The sequence below is a fragment of the Eubalaena glacialis genome, chromosome 10 (genome assembly GCF_028564815.1).
Source record: "Eubalaena glacialis isolate mEubGla1 chromosome 10, mEubGla1.1.hap2.+ XY, whole genome shotgun sequence".
In the NCBI taxonomy this organism is placed as follows: Eukaryota; Metazoa; Chordata; class Mammalia; order Artiodactyla; family Balaenidae; genus Eubalaena; species Eubalaena glacialis.
In genome coordinates this window covers 23580646-23603980 of record NC_083725.1, presented here as the reverse complement: position 1 = coordinate 23603980, position 23335 = coordinate 23580646, and the positions used below count along the sequence as shown (strand labels likewise).

The following is a 23335-nucleotide window of genomic DNA, read 5'->3' as shown; positions in this document are numbered from 1 at the left end:
TTTTGCATGCATGTTCAAAAGAGAAACTGGCCTATGATTCTATTCTTGTAATATTCTTTTTACTTTTGATCTGAAGCTTATGTTGGCCTTATAAAAATTTTGAGCAATATATTATTTTCTGTTTCCTGGAAGGGTTTTATGTAAGATTACCAATATTTCTTCCCTAAATATTTGGAAGAATTTACTTGGAAAACCATTTATCCCTGGAAATCATTTTCTGTAAAGGTACTTAATTATACAAACAACTTTTTGAGTAGATATAGACTTTTTAGATATTTCTTTTCTTGGGTTAGTCTTGTTAGGTTGCGTGTTTTAAGAGTTTGTAATTTGGGGACTTCCCTGGTGGCGCAGTGGTTAAGAATCCGCTTGCCAATGCAGGGGACACGGGTTCGAGCCCTGGTCCGGGAAGATCCCACATGCCGCGGAGCAACTAAGCCTGTGTGCCACAACTACTGAGCCCTGTGCCACAACTACTGAAGCCCACGCGCCTAGAGCCCATGTTCCGCAACAAGAGAAGCCACCGCAATGAGAAGCCCGCACACCGCAATGAAGAGCAGCCCCCATTCACCGCAACTAGAGAAAGCCCGCGTGCAGCAACGAAGACACAACGCAGCCAAAAATAAATAGATAAATAAATTTATTAAAAAAAAAAAAAGAATTTGTAATTTTGGATGAATTTTCAAATTTATAAATATAAAATAATTTTCACAGCTTTATCGGGATGTAATTTACATACCATAATTTAACCCTTTAATGTATACAATTCAGTGGTTCTTAGTGTAACCACTAAAAGACGTGTGTAACCATCACAACCATCCAATTTTAGATTTCTGTCCCCCCACAAAGAAACCCATTACACATTAACAATGTTTTTTCATTCTCTCAACCCTCTCAGCTCTAGGCAAGCACTAATCTCCTTTCTGTCTCTACAGATTTGCTATTATGGGCATTTCATATAAATGGGACCATACAATATGTGATCTTTTGAGAGTGGCTGCTTTTCTTTACAGAATGCTTTCACGGTTCATCCATGTTGTTACATGGATCAATATTTCATTCCTTTTTATAGCTGAATGCTGTTCTATCGTACGGATATTCCACATTTTGTTTATTCACTTGTCAGATTGACATTTGAATTTTTTCCACCTTTTGTTTTCAGAAATATGCTTCTATGAACATTCACGTACAAGCTTTTGTGCAGACGTAAGTTTCTATTTCTCTTAGGTATATATTTAGTAGTGGAACTGCTGGGTCATAGGGTAACTCTATGTTTAACACTTGCAGGAACTGTCAAGCTGTTTTGTAAAATGGCCGCACATTTTGTAAAATGGCTCAGACTGTACTTTGTATCCAAAGGTATCCAAAGCCACTTTAGATGCAAAATGTTTAAAGTTGACCTTTGCTGCTGCCCAAATCGTAGCGACTGTGGGCAGTCTGCAAGATGGCATCTTAGGTTTCTCAGGAAGAAATTAGAATACACAAAGGGGGAAATAAGTGTACAATTACATAATGTAGATTTCATATTTAATTTTATGGGAAAAGCAATAATTAGGTGGCTTTTGGTTTTAACTGGAAATAGCCACTCATTGGGAAATAATTACTCGCTAATGGCCTTAGCAAGTCACTCTGGAGCTTCTCCTAGAACTAGAAAACCTAAGTTCTGCTCACAGCAGAACATGGAGACGGTGCCCAGTGCTGGCGAGGCAGCACAGAACAGGGGAATCGTCGCTGGAGGGAGCGGAAGACAGTGCAGCCACTCTGGAAAGGAGTTGGCCAGCTTCCTAGAAAGCGAAACTACATTGCCCACTTTTCCCCAATGTCACCGCTTGTGAAAGTCCAGTCAGCGTCCCAGCAGGATCCTGACGTTGACACGACTGCCCCTGTCATCCGTTGCCCTGGGAAGGCCCCCGGCGGCTTTCGGTCTGGGGCTCTTCCCAGTCAGGCGAGCGTTTGTGTACAGCTTCTGTGTGGACTTCAGTCTCCATTTGCCCGGGGTAAGTGCCCATGACTGCGGTTGCCGAGTCCTGCGACGGCTGCTTTTTGAGGAAGTTTCGCAGTAGGGGAGCGCCTGGCCTGAGCCCCACGTGCCGGCCTCTGCCCATCTCTCTGCCGCCTCAACCCCAGGAGGGAAGGTCCACGTGGACCAGCGCTCCCTCTGCACCTGCTGTGCCCTCGGTCCTCACGGTCACAGGGCTTCCCCAGAGCAGGGGCGGCATGGGCCCCTCCCTGCGTCCCGCCCCACCCCCGCCTCATCCGGGCCCTGCGCCCCCGTGGCTTTGGTGGGAGGGTCTCAAGGAAGGACCCCCTCCTCCGAGCCTACTCCACCCTCAGCCCCCGCTCCCACAGGGCTTCCGTCCCGACGCCAGGCCCGTGGGGCTCCCGCATCAGCAGCGCTGGGACTGCCGGGTTTCTGCAGTTCTTCAGTTCGGACTCCATCTACCCGGAGTCAGAGCCCGCAGGTCAGGGCTCAGCCCATGCCAGCCACAGGTCCACGTCGTCCTCTGCGCTTGTGGCCGACAGGCTGTGTCAGGAGTTCCCACGCCCCCAGCCCGAGTTCCGTTCGTTGGCTAGCGCGGGCCCCCAGAACACAGGCCCCCAGTCCACGGACTAGAGCACCGGGCTATTGGAAAGGAACAGCCAGGTGGAAGGAGGAGGTGGGGAGGCGTGGGGCGGGGCGCGGGGCTTCCAGGCCGCCTGCAGACACCCACCCCGCAGCTCTCTGAACCCCGTGTTTACCGAGATTTTGTTCCATGAGCACGATTACAGCGGGGGCCATGGGCAACGGATTCACGTTGCAACCCCTGGCCCTCTCCCCTCGCAGGAGGTGGGCAGGCAGGGGGGCTGTAAGATGCAAGCCGGCCTGTGGCTTTAGGTTTAGGAGCTGTGTGCCAGGACTGGGGGCCAAGACCCGACCCCTTTCTCCTGTAATTCACAGCGCGGCTCCTGCTGGGCACGGAGGCTGGGGGACGACGGGAGGCTGAAGAGCATGGCGTCCGCCTTCACCCCCTCCCTCCTCTCCTGGCTGAGCCCTGCGGCCGCGCGGGTTCCCAGTGGGGCCCCCCCCGGGGGGCCCTGTCCTGAAGGGACAGGTCCTCCCCGCTGCCTGACACCCCTCTTCCCCCAGCGTGGACCCCCAGAGCCCTCAGCTCTTCCCACTCCTGGTCCAGCAGGACGGGGTCCCTGCGGCACCCTGGACAGGCGGGCGATGGGCAGCCCGGCCCCTCCCGGGAGGCAGCCCCGTGGGGTGGGGAGGGGGACGGGCACTGCGAGCCACCCATGGTCGAGCGCGTCACCTCGGTGCGTGGCGTGGGGCGCCGTGGCTACACGCATCTTGATGGCCGGGATCAGACCCAGCTCTGCCACCAACTGGCTGGGTCCCCGGAGGCCGGTCACTGGACCCCATTGTCCCTGTTCACCATCTGCAACGTGCGTGACCCGAGGACTCCCTCACAGGTGCTGGTCGTGAGGGCTGACCGAGTCGGTTTGTGTGGAGGACAGAGAACAGTGAGGCCAGCAGATGAGGAAAGAGCTTGTCACTCATGGTTCTGGGCAGGGGCACGCCTTGTCACCTAGGGCCTCCCAGGAGCACGAGGGTTCGGCAGGAATGAGGGGAGGGGTGGCTGGGGACTGGAGCCTGAGGTGTGGGTCCCCGGGAAAGAGCAGGCTCAGGATTGGCTAGAATGAGCCCGGGGCTCCGGGCCTCTCCGGGGTGATGAGGGCAGGGGGACGGTGGCCCCGAGTGTGGGAGCCCTGTACCCAAGGGGCTGGGGTGCAGCCCTGCGCTGGCTGGTTTGTGTCCGAAAGTGACAGACGCGGTGAACGCGGGTACCAGGCCCGACCCAGGGCTCAGCGACAGTTCTTGTTCCTCAACACAAACGCTGTCCCGCTTCGGCCGGTGCTGTGCCTTGCGGTGGAGGAAACCGGGACTCAGAGGACTGTGGGACTCCGGCATCCAGGGTGGGGCCCGGGCACGTGGGCCCCGAAGTCCTCCGGAGCGGCAGGCACATGGAGCTTCGAGGCTGGGGGAGGTGAGGGTGTGGACAGTGGGGCTGCGCAGACTACCTTGACACTTGAGAACCACTGGCCCGAGGGACCACGGGGACGCCCGTGGAGGAGGGCACCCAGGAGAGGCGGCCTGCTGGCACGGGGCGGGGTCCTGAGTGCCGCCCCGCCCTCCCAGGGCGCCCTGTGCTCCTGCCCAGTCGTGGCCGGTGGGGCCGTGAGGCTGCAGGGAGGCCAGTTCCCGGCACGGCGCCTGCTGCCCGCAGAGGCCCGGCGTCCCTCGGGCTGCTTGTGAGCCAGGCGTGCCCGACGAGCCCCTGCGCCTGGCAGAGCCAGCGGGCACGCTCCCCCAGCGCCCCTCCTGTCCTCGGACAGGCACGTCTGCTCAGCCCGGGAGCGGGGCCGGTCGCGCTGAGTCCTGGGCTGGGCAGGGGGCGCAGCCTGGGCAGGTCCTCGAGGCGCCCCGCCTGCTGCTGGCCCGGCAGGGGCCCCGGGGAATCGGCACCTTCCTCTGCACCCCACGTCGCTCCCTCCCCCAGGCTGGTCCATTTCTACCTGTTTCTGCAAACCAGATAGACCCTGAAGGGACAGAAACTTAGCTCCGTTGAAACGGCTGAAGCTTAGGCTGTCACCTTGGGGTAACCTCCTGAGGAGGGTCCTAACAGTTAGGACCCGAGGCCCTTTCTTTCCCATCTCCCTCCTCTCGTCCACCTCATCCGCCTCTTCTCCTTGAACCCCCTCCGTGCCCCCGCCCCCCGACTTTACGGCCGTCTTCTTCCTTCAGAAAATCAAGAGCATCAAGAAGAAGCTGAGGACTTCCCTGTTAGCGCAGCGGTTAAGAATCCGCCTGCCCATGCAGGAGACATGGGTTTGAGCCCTGGTCCGGGAAGATCCCACATGCCACGGAGCAGCTAAGCCCGTGCGCCACAACTATTGATCCAGCGCTCTAGAGCCCGTGAGCCACAATTACTGAGCCTGTTTGCCACAACTGCTGAAGCCCGTGCACCTAGAGCCCATGCTCCGCAACAAGAGAAGCCACTACAATGAGAAACCTGCTCACCGCAACGAAGAGTGTCCCCCGCTTGCCGCAACTGGAGAAAGCCCGTGTGCAGCAACGAAGACCCAATGCAGCCACAAATTAATTAATTAATAAATTAATTTTTTAATTTTTAAAAATAAAAAAAAAGAAGCCGAGTCTCCTGTGCATCGACTTCAACAAGAACCTGAACGGGGACGTGACCTTCCTGCCATTCACGCGTGAGGAGCTGGATGCGTGCGGGCCCCGCGGGGTGGTCGAGAGGCATCCGTGTGCCCTGCCCCCGGGAGGGCCTTCTTCTCCTGAGGCGCTCAGAGTGTTTGGGTCCCAAGGTTCTGGATCCTTCCTAGGGGAAGGTGGCGGTCTGTCTACCGAGATTCTGCCCGAAGGAGGTTGTCCCTCGAGACCCCGCCCCGCCCCTGCTCTCTGTGATGTTTCTTGAATCTCACAGGGTCCTCCCGCACCTGACCCGGCGTGGGGTCTTGAAGGGCTGGGGCCTGGGCGGCTTTTTCAGCTTCTGCCCTCTTCCCCGAATGCTTTATTTTGAAAACTTCACACCTGTAGGGAAGTGGCAAGAATAGTACCAGGGAGACCCCGTGTGCTCCCCGGGCCCGGCCTCCCTACGTGGATGCCATGTGTGCTTTTCCTGCGCTGGGGCTTCTGGACGCATCGCCAGGAGCAAGGGCGCGTCTTGAGTCCCTGGGTGCAGGCCCCCCTCGGGAAGCAGAGCGTGGAGCTGTCCCCCAGCCGTCCCAATGGCGGTCTTCTTTTAAACATTAATTAATTAATTAATTTTTGGCTGCGTTGGGTCTTCGTTGCTGCACGCGGGCTTTCTCTAGTTGCGGCGAGCGGGGTCTCCTCTTCGTTGCGGGCACATGCCTCTCATTACGGTGCCTTCTTTCGTTTCGGAGCACGGGCTCTAGACGTGCCGGGTTCTGTAGTTGTGGCACGGGGGCTCAGTAGTTGTGGCTCCCAGGATCTAGAGCGCAGGCTCAGTAGTTGTGGCCCACGGGCTTAGTTGATCTGTGGCACGTGGGATCTTCCCGGACCAGGGCTCGAACCCGCGTCCCCTGCATTGGCAGGCGGATTCTTTTTTTTTTTCTTTTGGAACCAAAACTTTAATCCCAAGGATTGTCACAAAACATATTACAAATGGCAGCATGAAAAAAAAATTGCACAGTAACTCAAAGTTCAGCTCTACAATATACTCTTAATCTGGCAGGACATTGGTGTCTTGAATACTCTCAAATTCCCAAGTAATATTACCAAGAGCTTTGTATTCATGTACAGCAATCACACAGGGGACTTATGACCTAAATCAAAGGTAAACTAACTTTCTTGAAACTTCTTAGATTCTAAAGTCACTGGACAACCTCTTGGCCGGTGTGAAGACTAGTGGAATTTTTAAACCTCTAATCTAGGGTAAGGGTGCAGCTTTAAGTTTTACCTGCTGCCTTGTGTTCACAGCACCTTTTAAAGACTGCTTGCTTAACTACAGCTGCATGCCATATCCCAGCTACAGAAAGCCTTTTCAATGTTTGCCAGTGTTGTTTCCATAATAGTAAACATCACACTTTAGGTGGGCAGGAGTCAGAGTTTTATTATCAGTCTAGGCAAGACCAAAAATTCAAAGCAAATTCAATTTTGCTTAAGGGAACATTGTAAGGTAACAATTCTTCATATTACATGCCTCATATGACCCATTTCAAACCATAGAGAATGACACCTTTATGTGTCACTGTCCCAAGAGACAAACAAATGTGAACAGCTAAAACATTTAAAAAGTGCACCAAGCTTCAGAAGTCTCAAACACAACTTGAATTTTCTGGACATACTCCTGTCAAATGAAGTTATTTCCTGTACACCACTCCTCTTGCAAAGTGGTCTTCTATTTCCTTTCATTTGACCTAGATCGGCTAGGAGACCTAGAGAAAGATCGGGACGGCTTGTGATTTCTCTCCTGGGACAGGGATCTCTCTCTTCTCCTATATCTAGAAAGGGACCTGCTCTGGCTGAGGGAGAAGCTTCTCCGTCTCGGAGATGTGTGGCGAGGTGGAGGACTCCTCCTCCGATAATCATCTCGAGGGCGACGACCCCAAGAAGGAGGCGGTCACGATTTCGACTTCTCTTTTCCCATTCGACAGGTCCACTCTTACTCGGCAGCCACATAGTGTTCTCCCATCTAGTTCTCGGACAGCATCGGCTGCATCTCGGGGATCTTCACGTTCAACAAGAGCGAAGCCGGGAGGGTTTTTAGCAACCCACACACTTCAGAGTGGTCCACAATAGCCTAAAGCTCGTTCCAATTCAGTCTTGTTACCACTGTTTCCAAGATTCCCTACATAAACTTGACAGTCCAACGGACAGGAATCACGATGCAAGACCCTCGTGGCTCCTGGGTTTCACGGGCCACAGGGTGATCCCGGGCCTCTAGAATCTGGCAGCTGAATCTGCTCGCACAAGCTGTCCTGTGGGGATGCTTTTCTCCCTATGTGTCCAGCCCGGGGCCCTACTGGCTTGGCCCGGCCTCCCGGGTGAGAGGGTGAACCCCAGCTCCCTGGAGCAGACACTCAGAGCCCTGTTGACCGGACTCACGGGACTGGGGGGGGCAGCGGCTGGACATGTGTGGCCAGCCTGGTGGTGTTTGGCCCCGTCTGCAGTTCCAGTTCCAGCTGAGAAAGAGCCTCGCTCTGTAATTTTCTCCTGGTTATGTAAGGATCCCCGGTGTCATTTGACAGAAATGTAGATGGTGTGTTCTTTCTCTGTTTTCTCCCTGCTTCCTCTCCTCTCTCTCTGTCTCTGTCTGTCTGTCTCTCTCTCTCTGTCCCTCTCCCTCTCTGTCTCTCCTTCCCTCCTGCTCCCACTCCTTCCTGAGAGAGGATAGACAGAGTGTGAGAGAGGGAGACTCAGAGGGAGAGGGAGGGAGAGCGAGGGAGGGAGAGGGAGGGAGGGAGAGGGAGAGAGGGAGAGGAAAGAGGGTGAGGGAAGAGGGAGAGGGAAGAGGGAGAGGGAAGAGGGAGAGGAAAGGGGGAGAGGGAAGAGGGAGAGGAAAGGGGGAGAGGGAAGAGGGAGAGGAAAGAGGGAGAGGGGGAGAGGGAGAGGGAGAGAGGGAGAGAGGGAGAGGGAGAGAGGGAGAGGGAGAGAGGGAGAGGGAGAGAGGGAGAGAAGGAGGAGAGAGGGAGAGGGAGGGAGGTCTCTTCCTCCCTCCCTCTCCCTCTCTCCTCCTTCTCTCCCTCTCTCCCTCACCCTCTCTCCCTCTCCCTCCCTCCATCACCCTCCCTCCTTCTCCCTCTCCCCCTCTCCCTCTTTCCTCTCCCTCTTTCCTCTCCCTCTAGAGACGGAGGGAGAGGGAGAGGGAGGGAGAGGGAGGGAGGGAGAGGGAGGGAGGGAGAGCGGAGAGGGAGAGGGGAGAGGGAGAGAGGGAGAGAGGGAGGGAAACAGGGAGAGAGAAGGAAGGAGAGAGCCTCCTTCCCTCCCTCTCCCTGTTTCCCTCCCTCTCTCCCTCTCCCTCTCTCCCCCCTCCCTCTCCCTCTCCCTGTCTCCCTCTCCCTTGTATCTGCCTCTCCCTCTGTGTCTCCCTCTCTGGGAGGGAGTGAGGAGATGGAGAGACGGAGGGAGAGGGAGAGTTGGAGGGAGAGGGAGAGGGAGGAGAGGGGGAGAGGGAGAGAGGGAGAGGGAGAGAGGGAGGGAGAGAGGGATAGAGGGAGGGAGGGAGAGACATCTCTCTCTCCCTCCCTGTATCCCTCTCCCTCTCCTTCTCCCACCTCCCTCTCCCTCTCCCACCTCCCTCTCCCACCCTCTGTCTCCCTCTCCCTCCACCTCCTTCCCTCTCCAGAGAGGGAAGGAGGTGGAGGGAGAGGGAGAGAGAGGGAGAGAGAGGGAGGAGGGAGAGGGAGAGAGGGAGGGAGAGAGGGAGAGGGAAAGAGGTAGAGGGAGAGAGGGACAGGGAAAGTGGGACAGGGAAAGTGGGAGGGAGAGAGGGAGAGGGAGAGGGGGAGAGGGAGAGGAAGAGAGGGAGAGGGAAAGGGGGAGAGGGAGAGGGGTAGGGGGAGAGGGAGAGGGAAAGAGGGAGAGGGAGAGAGGGACCGGGAAAGAGGGACAGGGAGAGAGGGAGGGAGAGAGGGACAGGGAAAGAGGGATAGGGAGAGAGGGAAGGAGAGAGGGAGAGGAAGGGACAGAGAGAGGCAGAGGGAGAGATGGAGGGAGAAGGAGAGTGAGAGGCAGGGAGGAAGAGAGGGAGAAGGGCTGAGGAGGGGGGCTCCCTCCCCCTCCCATGCTCTCCCCACTGCTTTCTCTTTTTTCTGCTTCAACAGACACCAGGCACCTTTTAGATCAGCCCTGAAGTCAACGTTGATGCTTGGACAGCCTGACCTCCCCGCTGACTTCCAGCCCTGGACCACAGCTGGGAGATGAAGTCTACGGGGCCCTGAGCGGCGGGCTGCACAGGCCCCTTCTCTGACGCCCAATCTCCCCTCATTTACGAGGCAGCCGCCAGCTCCCCTCCCTGACTCCCCAAGATTTTGGGCCTTTTTAATATGTGTCCATAATGCCATGAGCTACTATTTAACTTTTCTACGAGGACCCATTTCCCGAAATGCAGTGGTTTTCGGCCTTGGCTGCACTAGAGAACCCCCAGGGAAGGGAGAGAAGTCTCTCCCTCCCTCTCTCTCCCTCTCCCTCCGTATCTCCTTCTGCCTCTCTCCCTCTCCCTCTCCCTCTGGGGTGATGCCTGATGAGCTCAGATTCGCAGATGTTCCCCCCATCCCCTCTCTGTGCCTTGCGTGGGGTCTGGGCCTTCTCACTGTGGCCCGGGCACGGCCTTGACATTCAGACATCGGTTCCTGCAAGGACACTTGTGTTTGGTCCATACCGCGTGTGGCTGCAGTCTGTGCTTCCGCCGTTTAGCATCTTCAGTAGATGGGGGCTGTGCACGAGCCCTTCATCTTCCCCGCAGACACCACTGGTGCTCGCCGGGCCTCGCGGGCGATGCGGGGGGCACGGGGAACAGTCCTGTGTCCCCACCTTGGGCTGCAGACAGGCCACGTTGGTCTTGTGGTGACTGGGGGCTCCCAGGAGAACCCCACCACAGAACTGGAGAGGTGGCCCCAGAGAAGGTGGCGTACGCCTGGGGCCGGGCCTCACCAGCGAGCCACGGGCCACCTGCAGCAACAGGCGTCTCGCCGTCCAGGGGCTGGCTGTTTGGGCGCCGTGGGCATGAGCTGCTGTCTGCACGGCAGCCGAGTTTGTATTGTTGAGCCCGGGGAGGCCCCTGGGTGGCTCCTGGAGAGCCTGGCCATGTTTCTTCCTGCCCATGGCCTTAGAGCCCATCACGGTTCACGCCGTGTCTGCTTCCAAAAGGACCTGTGTTAATAAAGACCACGTGTTAGGACAGCACCAAAGTGTCTAGAAATCCGGGCCAGGAGGAGGAGGCAGGGGGATTGGCTGTGCCCGCCAGTGGCCTGAGAGCCCTGCCCGCCCACAGAGACCTGGCCCGGGGCCCCACGGGGAGGGCATGGCCCACAGTCCCCAGCGCCGGCCGGCTCTGGGTTCCAGGAGAACTGCACGATCCTCGGGGAGCTGGTGAGGCTGCAGGCCCAGAAGTCCTGCCTGCTGGGGTTCAGCACGCGTGCCGACTCCGTGCTGGAGATGAACATGGCCAAGACCAGCCAGGTGGTGGCCACTTTCCTAGGTAACCCCGCCTCCACCTGAGTCCCAGTGGGGAGGGCGTCAGGCGGACCTTAACTGGACGTGGTGCTGCCTGAGACCCCACTGTGTCAGCCCTTGGGGGTCACCTTCCCGGACCCTTCATTCTGCCTCGAGGGGCGCAGGGTGGGGGGCGGCTGGGGGGCCGCCACAGGGACGTAGCCGAGCCTCTCCCCTCCGCCTGCCGATGAGCTGGCCCAGAAGCTGAAGCCCCTCGGGGAGCAGGAGCGGCCGTGATCCTGGAGTTAAGAAGGCCGAGTGCCAGAGGCGGGGCCTGCACTCTGACGGGCCCATCAACGCCTGGGACCTGCGCTACTACATGAACCAGGGGGAGGAGACGCGCTACCACGAGGACCAGTACCTGCTCAATGAGTCCTTCCCCATGCAGGTGGTCACGCGCGGGCTGCTGGGCATCTCCCAGGAGCTGCTGGGGCTGACCTTCGACCTGGAGGAGGGCGCCAACTTGTGTCACGAAGACGTGAGGCTCTACACGGTCCAGGACGCGGCCTCGGGCAAGGTCATCCATCGGCAAGTTCTACCTGGACCTCTACCCTCGGTGCGTGCGTGCGTGCGTGCGGGAACCTGTCGGCCGTGGGCCGGAGCTCCTCTGCGGAAGCTGGGCCTCACCCCGCGTCCCTCCCCAGAGAAGGGATGTCCGGGCACGCGGCCTGCTTCGGCCTGCAGCCGGGCTGCCTGCCACAGGATGGGAGCCGCCAGATCGCCATCGTGGCCATGGTGGCCAACTTCACCAAGCCCACGCCCGACCCGCCCTCCCTGCTGCAGCACGATGAGCTGGAGACCTACTTCACGAGTTCTGGCAAGCGATGCACCAGCTCCGCTCTCAGGTGGGTGCGGGCGCGGGGCTGCGGGCAGGGGCCGGGGAGGGCCCGGGCGCGCGTGGTCCTCAGGCAGACCCTCGCCACGGGATTCTTCCGCTGATGTCACCCCGCACGTGGCGACGCCCTCGGTGTCAGCTTCCATCGTCAAAGCCCACGCACTGGGCGCGTAAACAACAGAAATGGATGTCCTCGAGACTCTGGAGGCTGGAAGCCCCAGATCAAGGAGTCAGGACTGGTTCCCTGCACGTTAAGTACATGTACTCAAGAGTTGCCTTTAAAAAAGACAAAAGAAAAGAAAGGCACGTGGCAGGCAAGTCTGGTGACAGGCGGCGATGAGAACCAGAGGGAAGGCTCTGGGGCCGGGAGCGCCGCGCCCTGTGAGGCCCTGGGGCTGCTGCCAGTCTCAGTGGAGGCTCAGCATGTCCCAGTGACTTCCCCACGGCGCGGGGCGGGGGGGGGGGGGCAGCTGAGCGTCTGGGCCCAGGACCCACTGCTCGTTCAGTCTTCCTGCGGTCAGCCCTTCGTCCTGAGAGCGATGCTCTCACAGGCTGCACCGGAGCGCGTGGGGACAGTTTACTGAGCTGTGCAGCCATCACTACTGCCCTGTTTTGGAACATTTCCATCACCCCAAAAATGTCCCTCACGTCCTTAGTTATCAGTCCCTCCCCTCCCCAGCCCCTGACAACCAGGAACCCACTCTCTGACTCTGTGGATCTACCTGTTCTGGACGTTTCCCCTCAGTGGGGTCACACCCTGTGTGTCCTTCTGTGTCTGACTTCTCTCGCTGAGCATCGTGTTCTCAGGGTCCATGCACGTGGCAGCGAGTGTCAGGGCTTCACCCCTTTGCGTGGCTGAGGGCCGGAAAAAAGACAAAAGAAAAGAAAGGCACGTTGCCTTCGAGTCTGGTGACAGCCGGTGATGAGAACCAGAGGGAAGGCTCTGGGGCCGGGGGCACCGCACCCTGTGAGGCCTTGGCGCTGCTGCCAGTCTTGGTGGGGCACGGGCAGCGCCATCCCCCAGGGGCTGCGGGACAAGCTCATCAAGTCCCGGCAGGGCAACCCAGGTGCAGGCCAACCCAGGTGCGCCCGGGCCGAGGGAAGGGAAGGGGGCACCCGGACCGCCCGGCTGGAAAGCGCGGCCTGGACACAGTGCCATCCCCCCGTCTCCTTCCTCCCGCCCCCCAGGCCTCTTCAACCTGCACCAGATCGTCCTGGCCGAGGTGGACCAGGCCCTGCACACGCAGATGCCCGCGGACCCGGCCCAGGAGAACGCCCGCCTCTGCCAGGAGATCCTCGGGGGCCCAGCCATGCCAGGTAGCCAAGCGCGAGCTGGGCCCACCTTAGCGGTCAGTTGGCGGCTACTGCCCAGGTCAAGAGGATCGTCTGGTGGTGTGTGAAAGGGGACCGACTGACAGGCTCTGGCCGAGGCCCGGTGACCTCTGGCCTCTTCCTGCCTCGGTTCCTTGGCTGGTTCCTCCAGCTGTGGCCCGTGGAGTCCGAGGGTGGAGTGGGCGTATCTGCACGTGCTTTCTGGAGAGCCTGGAAGAGGCCGGAGAGGGCTTCATAGCCCGGACGGAACGCGTCGACGACGTTTGCCCGTGCGTGTCGGTGCGGACACGCGGTTCACTCCCTCGTGAGCGCTTTAACCCGCGCTCTCCCCGTGCTGGAGGGCGAGCCCTGACTCATCCCTCGGAGCCTCGACAGCTGACCTTGTAAGAGGCTTAGGGGTGAACCCTCGTGAGCTTCAGTAGAAAGTCGGCAAAGATTGATTTGTGTCCCTCCACTGAGTTGCCCGCAAGGTCCCCGTTTTCTACAAGTGTTGGGCCAATACTCCCTCTAGTGGCAGGGGACTCAGGGCTGTTGGAGGCCCCCGCTCTGGGGAAGGGGCACTGAGCGGCCAGGGGGCCGGGCAGGAGCCTCTCCGCGTGTGTCCCACGGACCCACCTGCCTGCAACCTTCGGCTGCCTGGCAGGAAGATACAACGCCCAGTCCTATGGCTACCTGTGCAGCGAGGTGTACTCCGCGGACACGTTCCACACACGCTTCAAGCAGGAGGGCGTCCTGAGTGGCAAGGTGAGAGGCTGTCCTGCCGCGCAGACCAACACGGAGGTCCTTGGCCTGGGCCTAGATGCTTGTGCTGCCCGCCTGGGCCTGCCAGGCTCTGAAGGCCCTGCCCTGGACCTCCTGCTCCCCTGCCCTTTGTTCAGTCACAGCAGAGGTGGCCACACCCACACCCTCAGTGAAGGCGGAGCTCCACCCTCCTGCAGCCCCGCCCCCTCTCGGCAGGTTGCCATGGACTACAGAAGCTGCATTCTGAGGCCAGGCGGCTCCAAGGATGCCAAGGGCATCGTGAAGCTCTTCCTGGGTTGTGACCCCACGCAGGATGCCTTCCTCCTGAGCAAAGGGCTGCAGGTTGAGGGCTGCAAGCCGCCGGCCTGCTGACGGCACGGGGTTCTGCCCACCCAGGCGGGCCCGGTGCCTTAGCGCCCCGCCGGGGCGGGGGAGGGGCCGCGTGTCCTCCCAGCCCCTGAGTCCCTGGCGGCCGGCCTCGGCCAAAAGTCTCCACCTGGACGTGTCTGGAGAGCCTGGCGTCAAGGCTCCCCCTTGTTGCACTAATGCAATCCCTTCCTGGGGAGCTTTCCTGCTTACAAAACGGTTCTTTGAAAACGCAGCCATTAATAAAAAGATTCTCTCTGTAGTACTACTTATTTGACCAACAAACACTACCTGATGACACCGGTGTGGTGCACTGAGCCTTACTCTAGCATATCGGGATAAACCCTGTTGCGACGAGTGTTCATCCTCCAAGTCCCCAAGGCCTCTCACACACTGCCAGCGAAACTGCTTCCTGCTTGGGAAAGAGTGCCCCAGTTCGTTTCTTCAGAAGCTTGAAGGCTCTGGAAGCCCTCCAAAAGGTTAGAGGGCAAAGAACAACTCTAAAACTGGCACATTTGTTTAAAAAATAACACTTGTCAATATTACAAGAGCCAGCTTGCTTTCCCTCGTGACACGGTTTCTTAGGAGGCAAGGGATGTGGCCATGTGACTTGGACAAGCTGTTTCCCTCTGTCTCAGTGTCCCACCTGTGAGTGGGTAGTCTGACTCAACTTAATTACAGACATCTGAATAAGGATCATGAACAGTGGCATCTAATTTCCAAAATAAAAACAGGAGAATGAGTATGTCTTTTACAACAGGACGTCAAGTCTACCTCAATGATATTGCTAGCCTTGAGTCCAGTGCTTCTCGCTCAGTGCAATTGTGCCCCCCAGGGGACATCTGGGAAAGTCTGGAGGTGATTTTGGTTGTCACAACTGGGAGGAGAGAGAGGGAATGTTACGGGCATCTAGTGAGGAGAGGTCGGGACCTTGCTAAACACTCCACGATGCACAGGACTCACACCCACAGCAAAGGTTTATCTGGCCCCAAAAGTCAATGCCTTGCTTGAGAAACCCTGCCTTAGAGCAAACCACGGATACTCATCTTTAGCAGGTAACAGGGCATTTACTACCCACCTGTAAACCTACAGACTTCCCGACTTACACAGCTAATCCTGTGGCAGGAATGAAATAGATAGCGTGTGACCATCTGGTAGTATCTAGGTTTGCCCCTCAAGTCACACGGGACAGTGCTAGAGACTGACATTTTCTATATTGGAGGCCTTTGGCAAGCCACCAGTTTTCTAACCTAAAAAGTCTAAGCAGCATTATTACAATACACATAATAACACGACAACTCTGCTTTTATAGAGAGATTAGATGTGGGAAAGGAGCTTATCTGACATCAGAAGGAAATGCTTTAAACGCATCACATCTGCTGGTTTGACTGTCAAACCTTGACAGCTGGAGAGGTAGGAAGGTAGACAGGAGAGAACACACCAAAGTTACGGGCCTGCTGAGTCCTCGGGTCTAACCATAATACACTTCGTACTGCCCTGGGTCCAGGGATATGTTCTAACACCCTCTCAGTCACTTATGGTCCATAGACAGACCAAGTGTAAATTCACAATTACCAGCAAGTGTACCAAAATAAGGCAGAGTTAAGAAACTGAAACGCGAGCCCTACCTGGTCTTTTTCTTCTTCATCGACAGAATCACCTGATTTTGCTTTTTCAGGGTCTTCCTCAGGTTTCTGTTTGGCAGGGCTGTCACACACAGTAAGGCCAACTGGTAGCACAGCCAGACCCTAGACTTGCAGTGGGCACAAAACAACTTACATTCCTCCCTACCAAGAGTACCCTCTGTTTGGAAAGATTCAGGGCATGGACACCCTCTTGCCTCCAAGGAGAAGCCCTTTTTGCCAGGACATTAAAACAAGCTTCGAGCTTAATGTTTCTTTGGATGACAGGTTTAGAATACCACCATTTTGCAAACCCTAAGAAATAATGGATCTAGACTTTGAGCAACGGCTGCTAGAATCACCGAAGAGACATTACATGCCTCTGATGGACAGCCCCATACCGTCAATGAAGTCGCACAAAACAAAGCTGGAATCTGATCAGGACTCTAGACCTAACTACCAGTTGACAGAAAACTGGAGACAAGGGAACACATTCACCACCAAAACGATGCAGTCAGCCAGACCTAGAAGCTATTAGACAAAAGACCTATTTTCTTTAAATAAATGGCAAGAAAATAAGGAATCTATCACTTGAAAGGCTTAAGGAACAAATCAACCAAACTCTGTTACACAAGGGGAGGTATGAACACTGCTATATATTTGTTAGTAAGGAACTGTTATACTTTGTAAGGCATGTTTTGTCTTCTTCAAATGACTGTTTGCTAGATGTTAGGAATTATAGCAAAATATGAATAAAAAAATTGTCAGAGAAAGAGACCTTGTCATCTAGAAATATCGTATTTGTGGATAAGATGACATGTCCGATTTGTTTCAAAGTAATCCAACTGGGGGGACATGGGTGTGTATGGAGTTGTAATCCATTTGGAATAATTTTCACTTGGAGCATACGGGGGTATAGATGAAACAACAGCCAGGAGCTGTTAACTGTTGATACTGGGTGATAGGTACACAGGGGTTCATTTCACTATCCTTGGTATTTTGTGTATGTACATTTGAAGTTTCCTATGCTAAGAGTAAAAATGGATGAGGTCTTCAGAAATGCTGTTCATGAATGTCTAAAAACAGAATATCAAAAGGAAAACCTAAGCAATGTGGAAGTCAGAATTACTAAGTTACATCCTACTAATTCTATATGTGTTTTACCAAAAACAGTTGGCCCCTAAAATGGGGGCTGTCCATTCATTATATACTGACCGCCTTGTGAAATGAGACGTGATGGTGGTCTGCCTGGTAGTTTGCCTTGTAATCCTGGGGCTACATGAGACTTCAGCTGCTTACAGAAAAGAAACAACAAAGCCACTATGAATAAAGAGTTCACAGCCAAGGTACAGTTCTTCAGCATTAGCAAGCTGGTGCACAGACCAGGTTCTGAGGATTAAGTATCCTTCTCTTCTTATTCTAGGCAACCACCGTCTTCATAAAGTCATCAAATTAGCACCTGCCAGGTTGCTAGGCCATTTTAACACAAGCTCTTGTATGAAGGGCCCGACCCTGAGACGGACAAGGAAACAGAGCCTCTGCTTATTTCGTCAAACGATGAAGTGGCCAAGCACCTGACCTGAGCTCAAGTCCCAGGCTCTTATTTTTAAAAATTCCAGAAGAGTTACTCTGACTACAAGCGGGGAAGGAGTCTAAGAATAAATGTTTAGCTTCAACAGGCATGTAACTTACAAGTCATAAATATCAGCAGCTCCTGTTTTCTTATACCTCATAAATTCAACCACATTTGGGGATCTAATGTTCTATAACTTGGTCGAAGACAAAAATTTAAAGTCTATATCTAAGCTAGTTAGAAGTATACACAAGAGGGAATTCCACGGCGGTCCAGTGGTTAAGACTCGGCACTCTCACTGCCGAGGGCCCGGGTTCAATCCCTGGTTGGAGAACTAAGATCGTACAAGCCGAGCAACACAGCCACCCCCCACCCCCCCCACCCCCACCCCCCAAAAAATAAAAATAAAAAAAAGATACACAAAAAACAAGTACTGCCGGTGGAGGGGTTGTGTGTGGGGGGAACAGACAGACCCTATGGCACTAAGTCTGTCCTCCCCTTAGGCGGTGCCAGACTCCAACGAGGTCAAACGAGTCAAGTGCTCTTACATTTTGTTTCTCCATCGGACTTGCTTCTCCTGGGCATGCAAAGTTTGGAAACAGGTTTGGGGGACTTCTTTTTCTCTGCTATTTCCACTCTGCGCTCCTCACCACTTGTCTGGCTCCCGTTTTCTAGACATCCATTCACTTCCCGACTGAAAGCATGTTCTCCAAGGACAAATCTGTATTTAAAAGGGATTTGACTTTAGCCAGGTAGCCCTCCTACAGCAGGAAAGGATAATTTAAGTAGCAGTGAATGGAAACAAGTGGCCATGAGAGAATAAGGAAACACATGCGCTTCCTTCATAACTATCAGGTAACAGGGAGAGGTGGGATGATCCCGCCTCCCTGGTCACAGACAAGTTACATGGCAGGAAACGTTTTCTAGCCGCCGGGATGCTGACGACTTAACCTCTGATAATTCTTCTTTATGTCATTTGGTTTCCAAGTCACATAACTGATTCTTTATTTCTGTCTGCAGAAATTCAGGCAAGAGATTCCATTTCTCCTTCACGCATTCCTAAGGGAAGGATATAGGTTTAGAAGTCTCCACATTCCCAAGCTATAAATCAATGGACTAATACACAAATAGTTACACTGCCTGGTCACATAACAATGACTGAATGGCAGGCAATGCTGAGTCGGCCAAAAAGAAAACTAAATATTCACAAGACATGTTCCTGTTGTTTTCGTTAAGATCATATCACACCATCTCCAGAGTGGTGAAAAATGGAAAGATTAAAGGTGAAACGGACACATAATAGCATACTAGAACAAACCTGATTTTGAAAAACAGTGTGACCAGGACAAATTATAATCCAGACTCGATGGTACGGAACCCAGACTGGGAAACTCGATGAGTTACCAAAAGCTAACCAATAATAGCCTATTAGTCCAGCACGTTAGACAAAAACATCCACGTTATCCTCAACTTCAGGGAAAAGAGAGCCAATTCCACTTAATTTGTTTTTAGGAACTACGTAGTGTCTGTCAAATGGTCACACTTGATCATACATTTTGTTAAGGTGGAGATGACCTTACCTTTTCTGTTAAACTATCTCTTTCCAAATCTTTGAGCCTGGGGGAAGAAAAAGGGAAGAAACAAACACTTGTTCAGCAACATTGTCTACCTGTAAGAATACCACAGTTTAAAGAACTTTGGAAAGAAGTTTAACATGAATGTTAGAAAAAAATACAATGGCTTTCCCCTCCCCCAGTGTCTAGAATGCCCTAAGGTAATGCCTACACGTTAAGAAGTTATTTTCCATATGAATGAGGTCCCCCTTTTGGGGGGTGGTTTTCTGATGGTGGTAAGAGATGGTATAGGAGCTCTAGAACAACATTTTTTCTTTTTTTTTTTTTTAACGTTATTTTAAAGACACTGGGAAAGGGGAAGCAGGTCACACAGTTGGGTTCCTTCCCAAGCTAATTGACCTATAGGTGGTCTTCCTCCAGCTGGACCTGACAAGATTTCATAGAAGGGCATACAGAGGTTAGAAAGAGTGGACCAGGGTGACAGGATGCTGTGGGGAATAGCCAGCTAACATTCCCAAAGGCCAGGATGGGGTGGGGGCAGCATTCTGAGGAGGAATATATGAAAATGGAGGAGTCAAGGCATCTGGGGCAGCAGGGGGTGCCCACACACAAGCAAGAGAGATGAAGCTAGAAAAGTTGGCTGGCGCCTCACCCAAGAGCTCATCCTTGCAAATGTTTGTACCCAGTCATTCAGAAGGGCAGAACTGTCATGAGTTTAGCTGGAAAATCATGGCCTGATTTGGTTCTTGAAGATCAGTATCTTGCCTCTTTGGGGACGAAGGCAGCGAAAAGAAGAAAGGAACAAAACTAGAAGACACCGAGGAAATGGGGAGGCTGCTGTTCCTAGCCTGGGTGCTGACTGTGGGCAGTTGGGTGCGAACAGGTCTAACCAGCTGGGCAAGCGTCCCTCAGCAGAGGGGCAGCACCCTGGGCAGGCACTGGGCCTCCACCATCTATGGATCCTCCCCTCCAGCACCCAGGCTAGGTACTCAGTTACCAGCAGCCCAAAGGGCAGGAACAGAGCTCTGCCAGGCTGGCCTTCCCAGAGGGCACGTGTAAGCAGCACAGCCAGGAAGGTGAGCGACAGGCTTTGCTGGCTTGTCAGGAAGGAGGGCAACGTCTGGTTCGGCACGGCTGGAGTCAGCGCTAGCCTCCCCTCGGACACGGGCACTGGGCCCCCGGTCTCAGGCGCACACAGGCCTCCAAAGCCCTTCCCTCAGGATGGCGCTCAGACCCTCCACCCAGCCCACACGCCCGCCCCAAACACCAGCAGGTCAAGCACCACTCAGAGAAGGGGGCCTTTAAAGGGCTTTAGAAAATCTTAGAATCCGGATATGGAAGCTACTATGTTTCACTTGTAGCTGAGAGCTCTGCTCCCAGAGCACAGGATGGCCGAGGCGGGCGAGATGGGAGGGTCTCGCTGTGACCCCCAGGCACCGCTGGCCTTTTCAGCCACATGCCTGCCTTCCTTGGAAATACATTTCATTAACAGCCAAACGGAACACCCTGAGAAACAGGAGGAATGATTGGTTCGTTTCAACCCTTAGCAATAGTGAATTTTCACCACCGGGTATTTCGTCTGCTCTCCGCAATGCGCTGGAACTTGCCTTTGGGCTAAATGTGCCTCAGCTGTCCACTGGCACCCGACACACTTGGCGACTCCTAATATAGGCCTCCTAATGTGCATGTGGTTAATACTGGCTGTTTTAATTTTAGCACATCGGAAAACATAAGGGGTATAAGTTCTAGTAGCATTAAAAACAAGAAGGAGTTAACCAATTCTAATAGTAGCTTTTCCTTTTCGACCACTTCCCAAAATTATAGTTCTCTTTTTCTGTCTAGCAGTTGTGGATGGTTCCTTCACCGATGGAGAAGTTATCCACTGGTTCTGAGACAGAAATGATAAATATGCCATTTAAGTTACAGGTAATTTAGGAGAGTTCGATCTTCATTGGAAATTAAGATACTTTAAGTTAATCAAAGGTTTTCAATCTGCATTTCTGGGAACCTAAATTAAGGCATCACACAATATTTTCAAAAACAGAAAAGCCATTTCATTGGACTAAAAACTTAGTTTTAAGGTGGCAGAAAGTACCTTGATCATTTTCTTTTAAGAAAGAAAGAAAAACAAGCCATTAAAGAGAAATTCTTCCGAGAGAACTAAAACATGCTATATACCTCTGACTTGGCACTCCTTCCATCTGGAGAACTTTTTTGATAACTGCTTTCATCACAGAATGATCTAAAGTAAAATAAATTGAAATTAGAGTAATTATTTCCCAGTGAGTGGCTATTTCCATTGAAAACCAAAAGCCAACTAATTATTGCTTTTCCCATAAAATTAAATATGAAATCTACATTATGTAATTATACACTTATTTCCCCCTTTGTGTATTCTAATTTCTTCCTCAAAAACCTAAGATGCCATCTTGCAGACTGCCCCCAGTGGCTACTATTTGGCAGCAGCAAAGGTCAACTTTAAACATTTTGCATCTAAAGTGGCTTTGGATATCTTTGGATAGAAAGTACAGTCTGAGCACTGTCCAGACACTTAGATACCTAAAGCACATCTAAGATAACAAACCAAAGTCCTGATATTCCCTCAAAAGCTGCTCCTCCCATCAGCCCCCTTTTTCTAAGTGATACCACCCAGTTGCACACATAATCATCAACGACTTGTCTCCTTGTTACTATTTCCTTCGTACCCCACATCTAATCTATCGGCAAGCCCTGTTAGCTACACCCTCAAAACACAACCTGAATCCAATCACTTTTCACTTGCTCCATACTTCCAACCTAAGCTAAGCCATAAACATCTCTTATTTGGACCACTGTGATAGTCTCCTAACTGGTCTCCCTGTTTCTCTTCTTTATCCCCACAAGTCTATTCTCTATACCAGGTCATCTTATTGAGATACTATTTGGATCATGCCTTTTTCCAGTTCAAAACCCTCTACTCATTTAGAATAATCCACATCTTTACTCTGGCCTTCAAGACTTTACAAGATCAGACCCCTGGCTAGCTCCTTGACCTCATGTCATACCACACTCTTCTTCACTCAGTACTCTGACCATGTTGGCCTCCTTGCTTTTCCTTAAATACTCCACCCACCTACATGCCTGCATACTCATTGCCTCCTTGTCCTGGAATGTGCTTACCCCAGATCTTCCATGGCTTGCTCCTCTCTTCATTCAGGTCTCCGTTCAAATGCCACTTCTCCAGTGAAGCTGTCCCCTAACAAACCTATCCAATGGAGTCCTACCTGCTCCCCCTCACTCTCCTTACATTAAGATATTTTTGCACTTCCTACTGTCTAAAATTATATTACTTATCTGTTTACTCATTTCTATCTGAACCCCTTCACTAGAATGTAAGCTCCACGAGGGCAAGACTTTTGTCTGTCTGGTCCACTGCTTTATCCCTAGTGCCTGACCCGTATCTGGCACACAGAAGCTATTAAAAAAATTACTTGTGAAACTGACAAATGAATAAAGTACTCCTTGCAAGAATTCAGAGGTTGCACAACAAGGAAATAATGCTCTTGGTGGAAGCAGGCTTAGTATCTAGGTTCACCTCTATTCAGAGTAGAGATAAGAACAATTTAAAGGTATAACTCACTTTAATTAGTACATTATCTGCTAAAAACATAAGGGAAGTGCAACATTAGAAAAGTACAGTTGACACTTGAACAACATGGGTTTGAACCTCGCGGGTCCATTGACACACGGATAGTTTTCAATAAATATGTACTATCGTCCTACACGAGCCAAGGTTGGTTGAATCCACAGATGCGGAACCACTGACTATAAACTTATACCCAGATTTTCAACTGCATGGGGGGCGGCACCCCTAACCCCCAAGCTGTTCAAGGGCCAACTGTATACGATGAAGAAAGTGAAACACATTAAGTTTTAAAAACTGTCAATACGTGAACAAACTCTTTTTGTTTTGCTATGTGTTAATCAATTAAAAAAAAAAAGTGACCACATACCAACAAGTGGATTTTTTTCTTATATCCAAAACGACCAGAGTTCTGTTGCTTTCAAGGGCCTTTAGTAAAGCCTTTGCTCCTTCACTGGTGAGGCCGCACTGCTGCAGGTCAAGTGCTTTCGATGAAAGACAAAAGGTCACTTGCGAAGTCCATACAGATTTAACATATAGACAACTCTCATTTTCTCACGTGCGGAAGAGTCCTGCACAAGACCAGCCATGGCAGGTTTGTAATTTTGGGTATGGAAAAAAAACAGAAATGTATACACACACACATAATGCATAATCCAATTTAAAAACCTCTTCTTGGAATGTTCATTGCAGCTCTATTTACAATAGCCAGGACATGGAAGCAACCTAAGTGTCCATCGACAGATGAATGGATAAAGAAGATGTGGCACATATATACAATGGAATATTACTCAGCCATAAAAAGAAACGAAATTGAGTTATTTGTAGTCAGGTGGATGGACCTAGAGTCTGTCATACAGAGTGAAGTAAGTCAGAAAGAGAAAAAGAAATACCGTATGCTAACAGATATATACGGAATTAAAAAAAAA

The 23335-nt window shown here is 52.9% G+C and overlaps 2 protein-coding genes across 2 annotated transcripts; one reads left to right on the top strand and one right to left on the bottom strand.

Annotated features, from left to right (window-relative positions):
- The first annotated feature begins 10349 nt into the window (after window positions 1-10349).
- LOC133099809 (thimet oligopeptidase-like) lies at window positions 10350-14160 on the top strand. The gene is given in 11 exon segments (XM_061203683.1): window positions 10350-10437; window positions 10521-10725; window positions 10927-10974; window positions 10976-11264; window positions 11266-11297; window positions 11386-11543; window positions 11546-11805; window positions 12568-12643; window positions 12765-12893; window positions 13516-13652; window positions 13866-14160. Coding segments are annotated over 11 exon segments (1578 nt in total). The 3' UTR covers window positions 14022-14160.
- Window positions 14161-15434: 1274 nt separating this feature from the next.
- On the bottom strand, window positions 15435-21957 carry LOC133099808 (DNA (cytosine-5)-methyltransferase 1-like). The gene is made up of 4 exons (XM_061203682.1): window positions 21944-21957; window positions 18162-18212; window positions 17759-17931; window positions 15435-15722 (listed from the first exon to the last, which is right to left on the bottom strand). Exons 1-4 carry the CDS (start codon window positions 21955-21957, stop codon window positions 15640-15642), a joined length of 321 nt encoding a protein of 106 aa, XP_061059665.1. The 3' UTR covers window positions 15435-15639.
- Window positions 21958-23335: the final 1378 nt, after the last annotated feature.

Excerpts from the sequence above, each read along its gene's own strand:
- LOC133099808 (XM_061203682.1), bottom strand. Across the intron at positions 17,932-18,161 it reads ATAAAGAAGAATTATCAGAG|ATTTGTCCTTGGAGAACATG; the intron begins GTTAAGTCGTCA and ends TTTTAAATACAG. Across the intron at positions 15,723-17,758 it reads GTCCGATGGAGAAACAAAAT|CCCTGCCAAACAGAAACCTG; the intron begins GTAAGAGCACTT and ends TGTGTGTGACAG.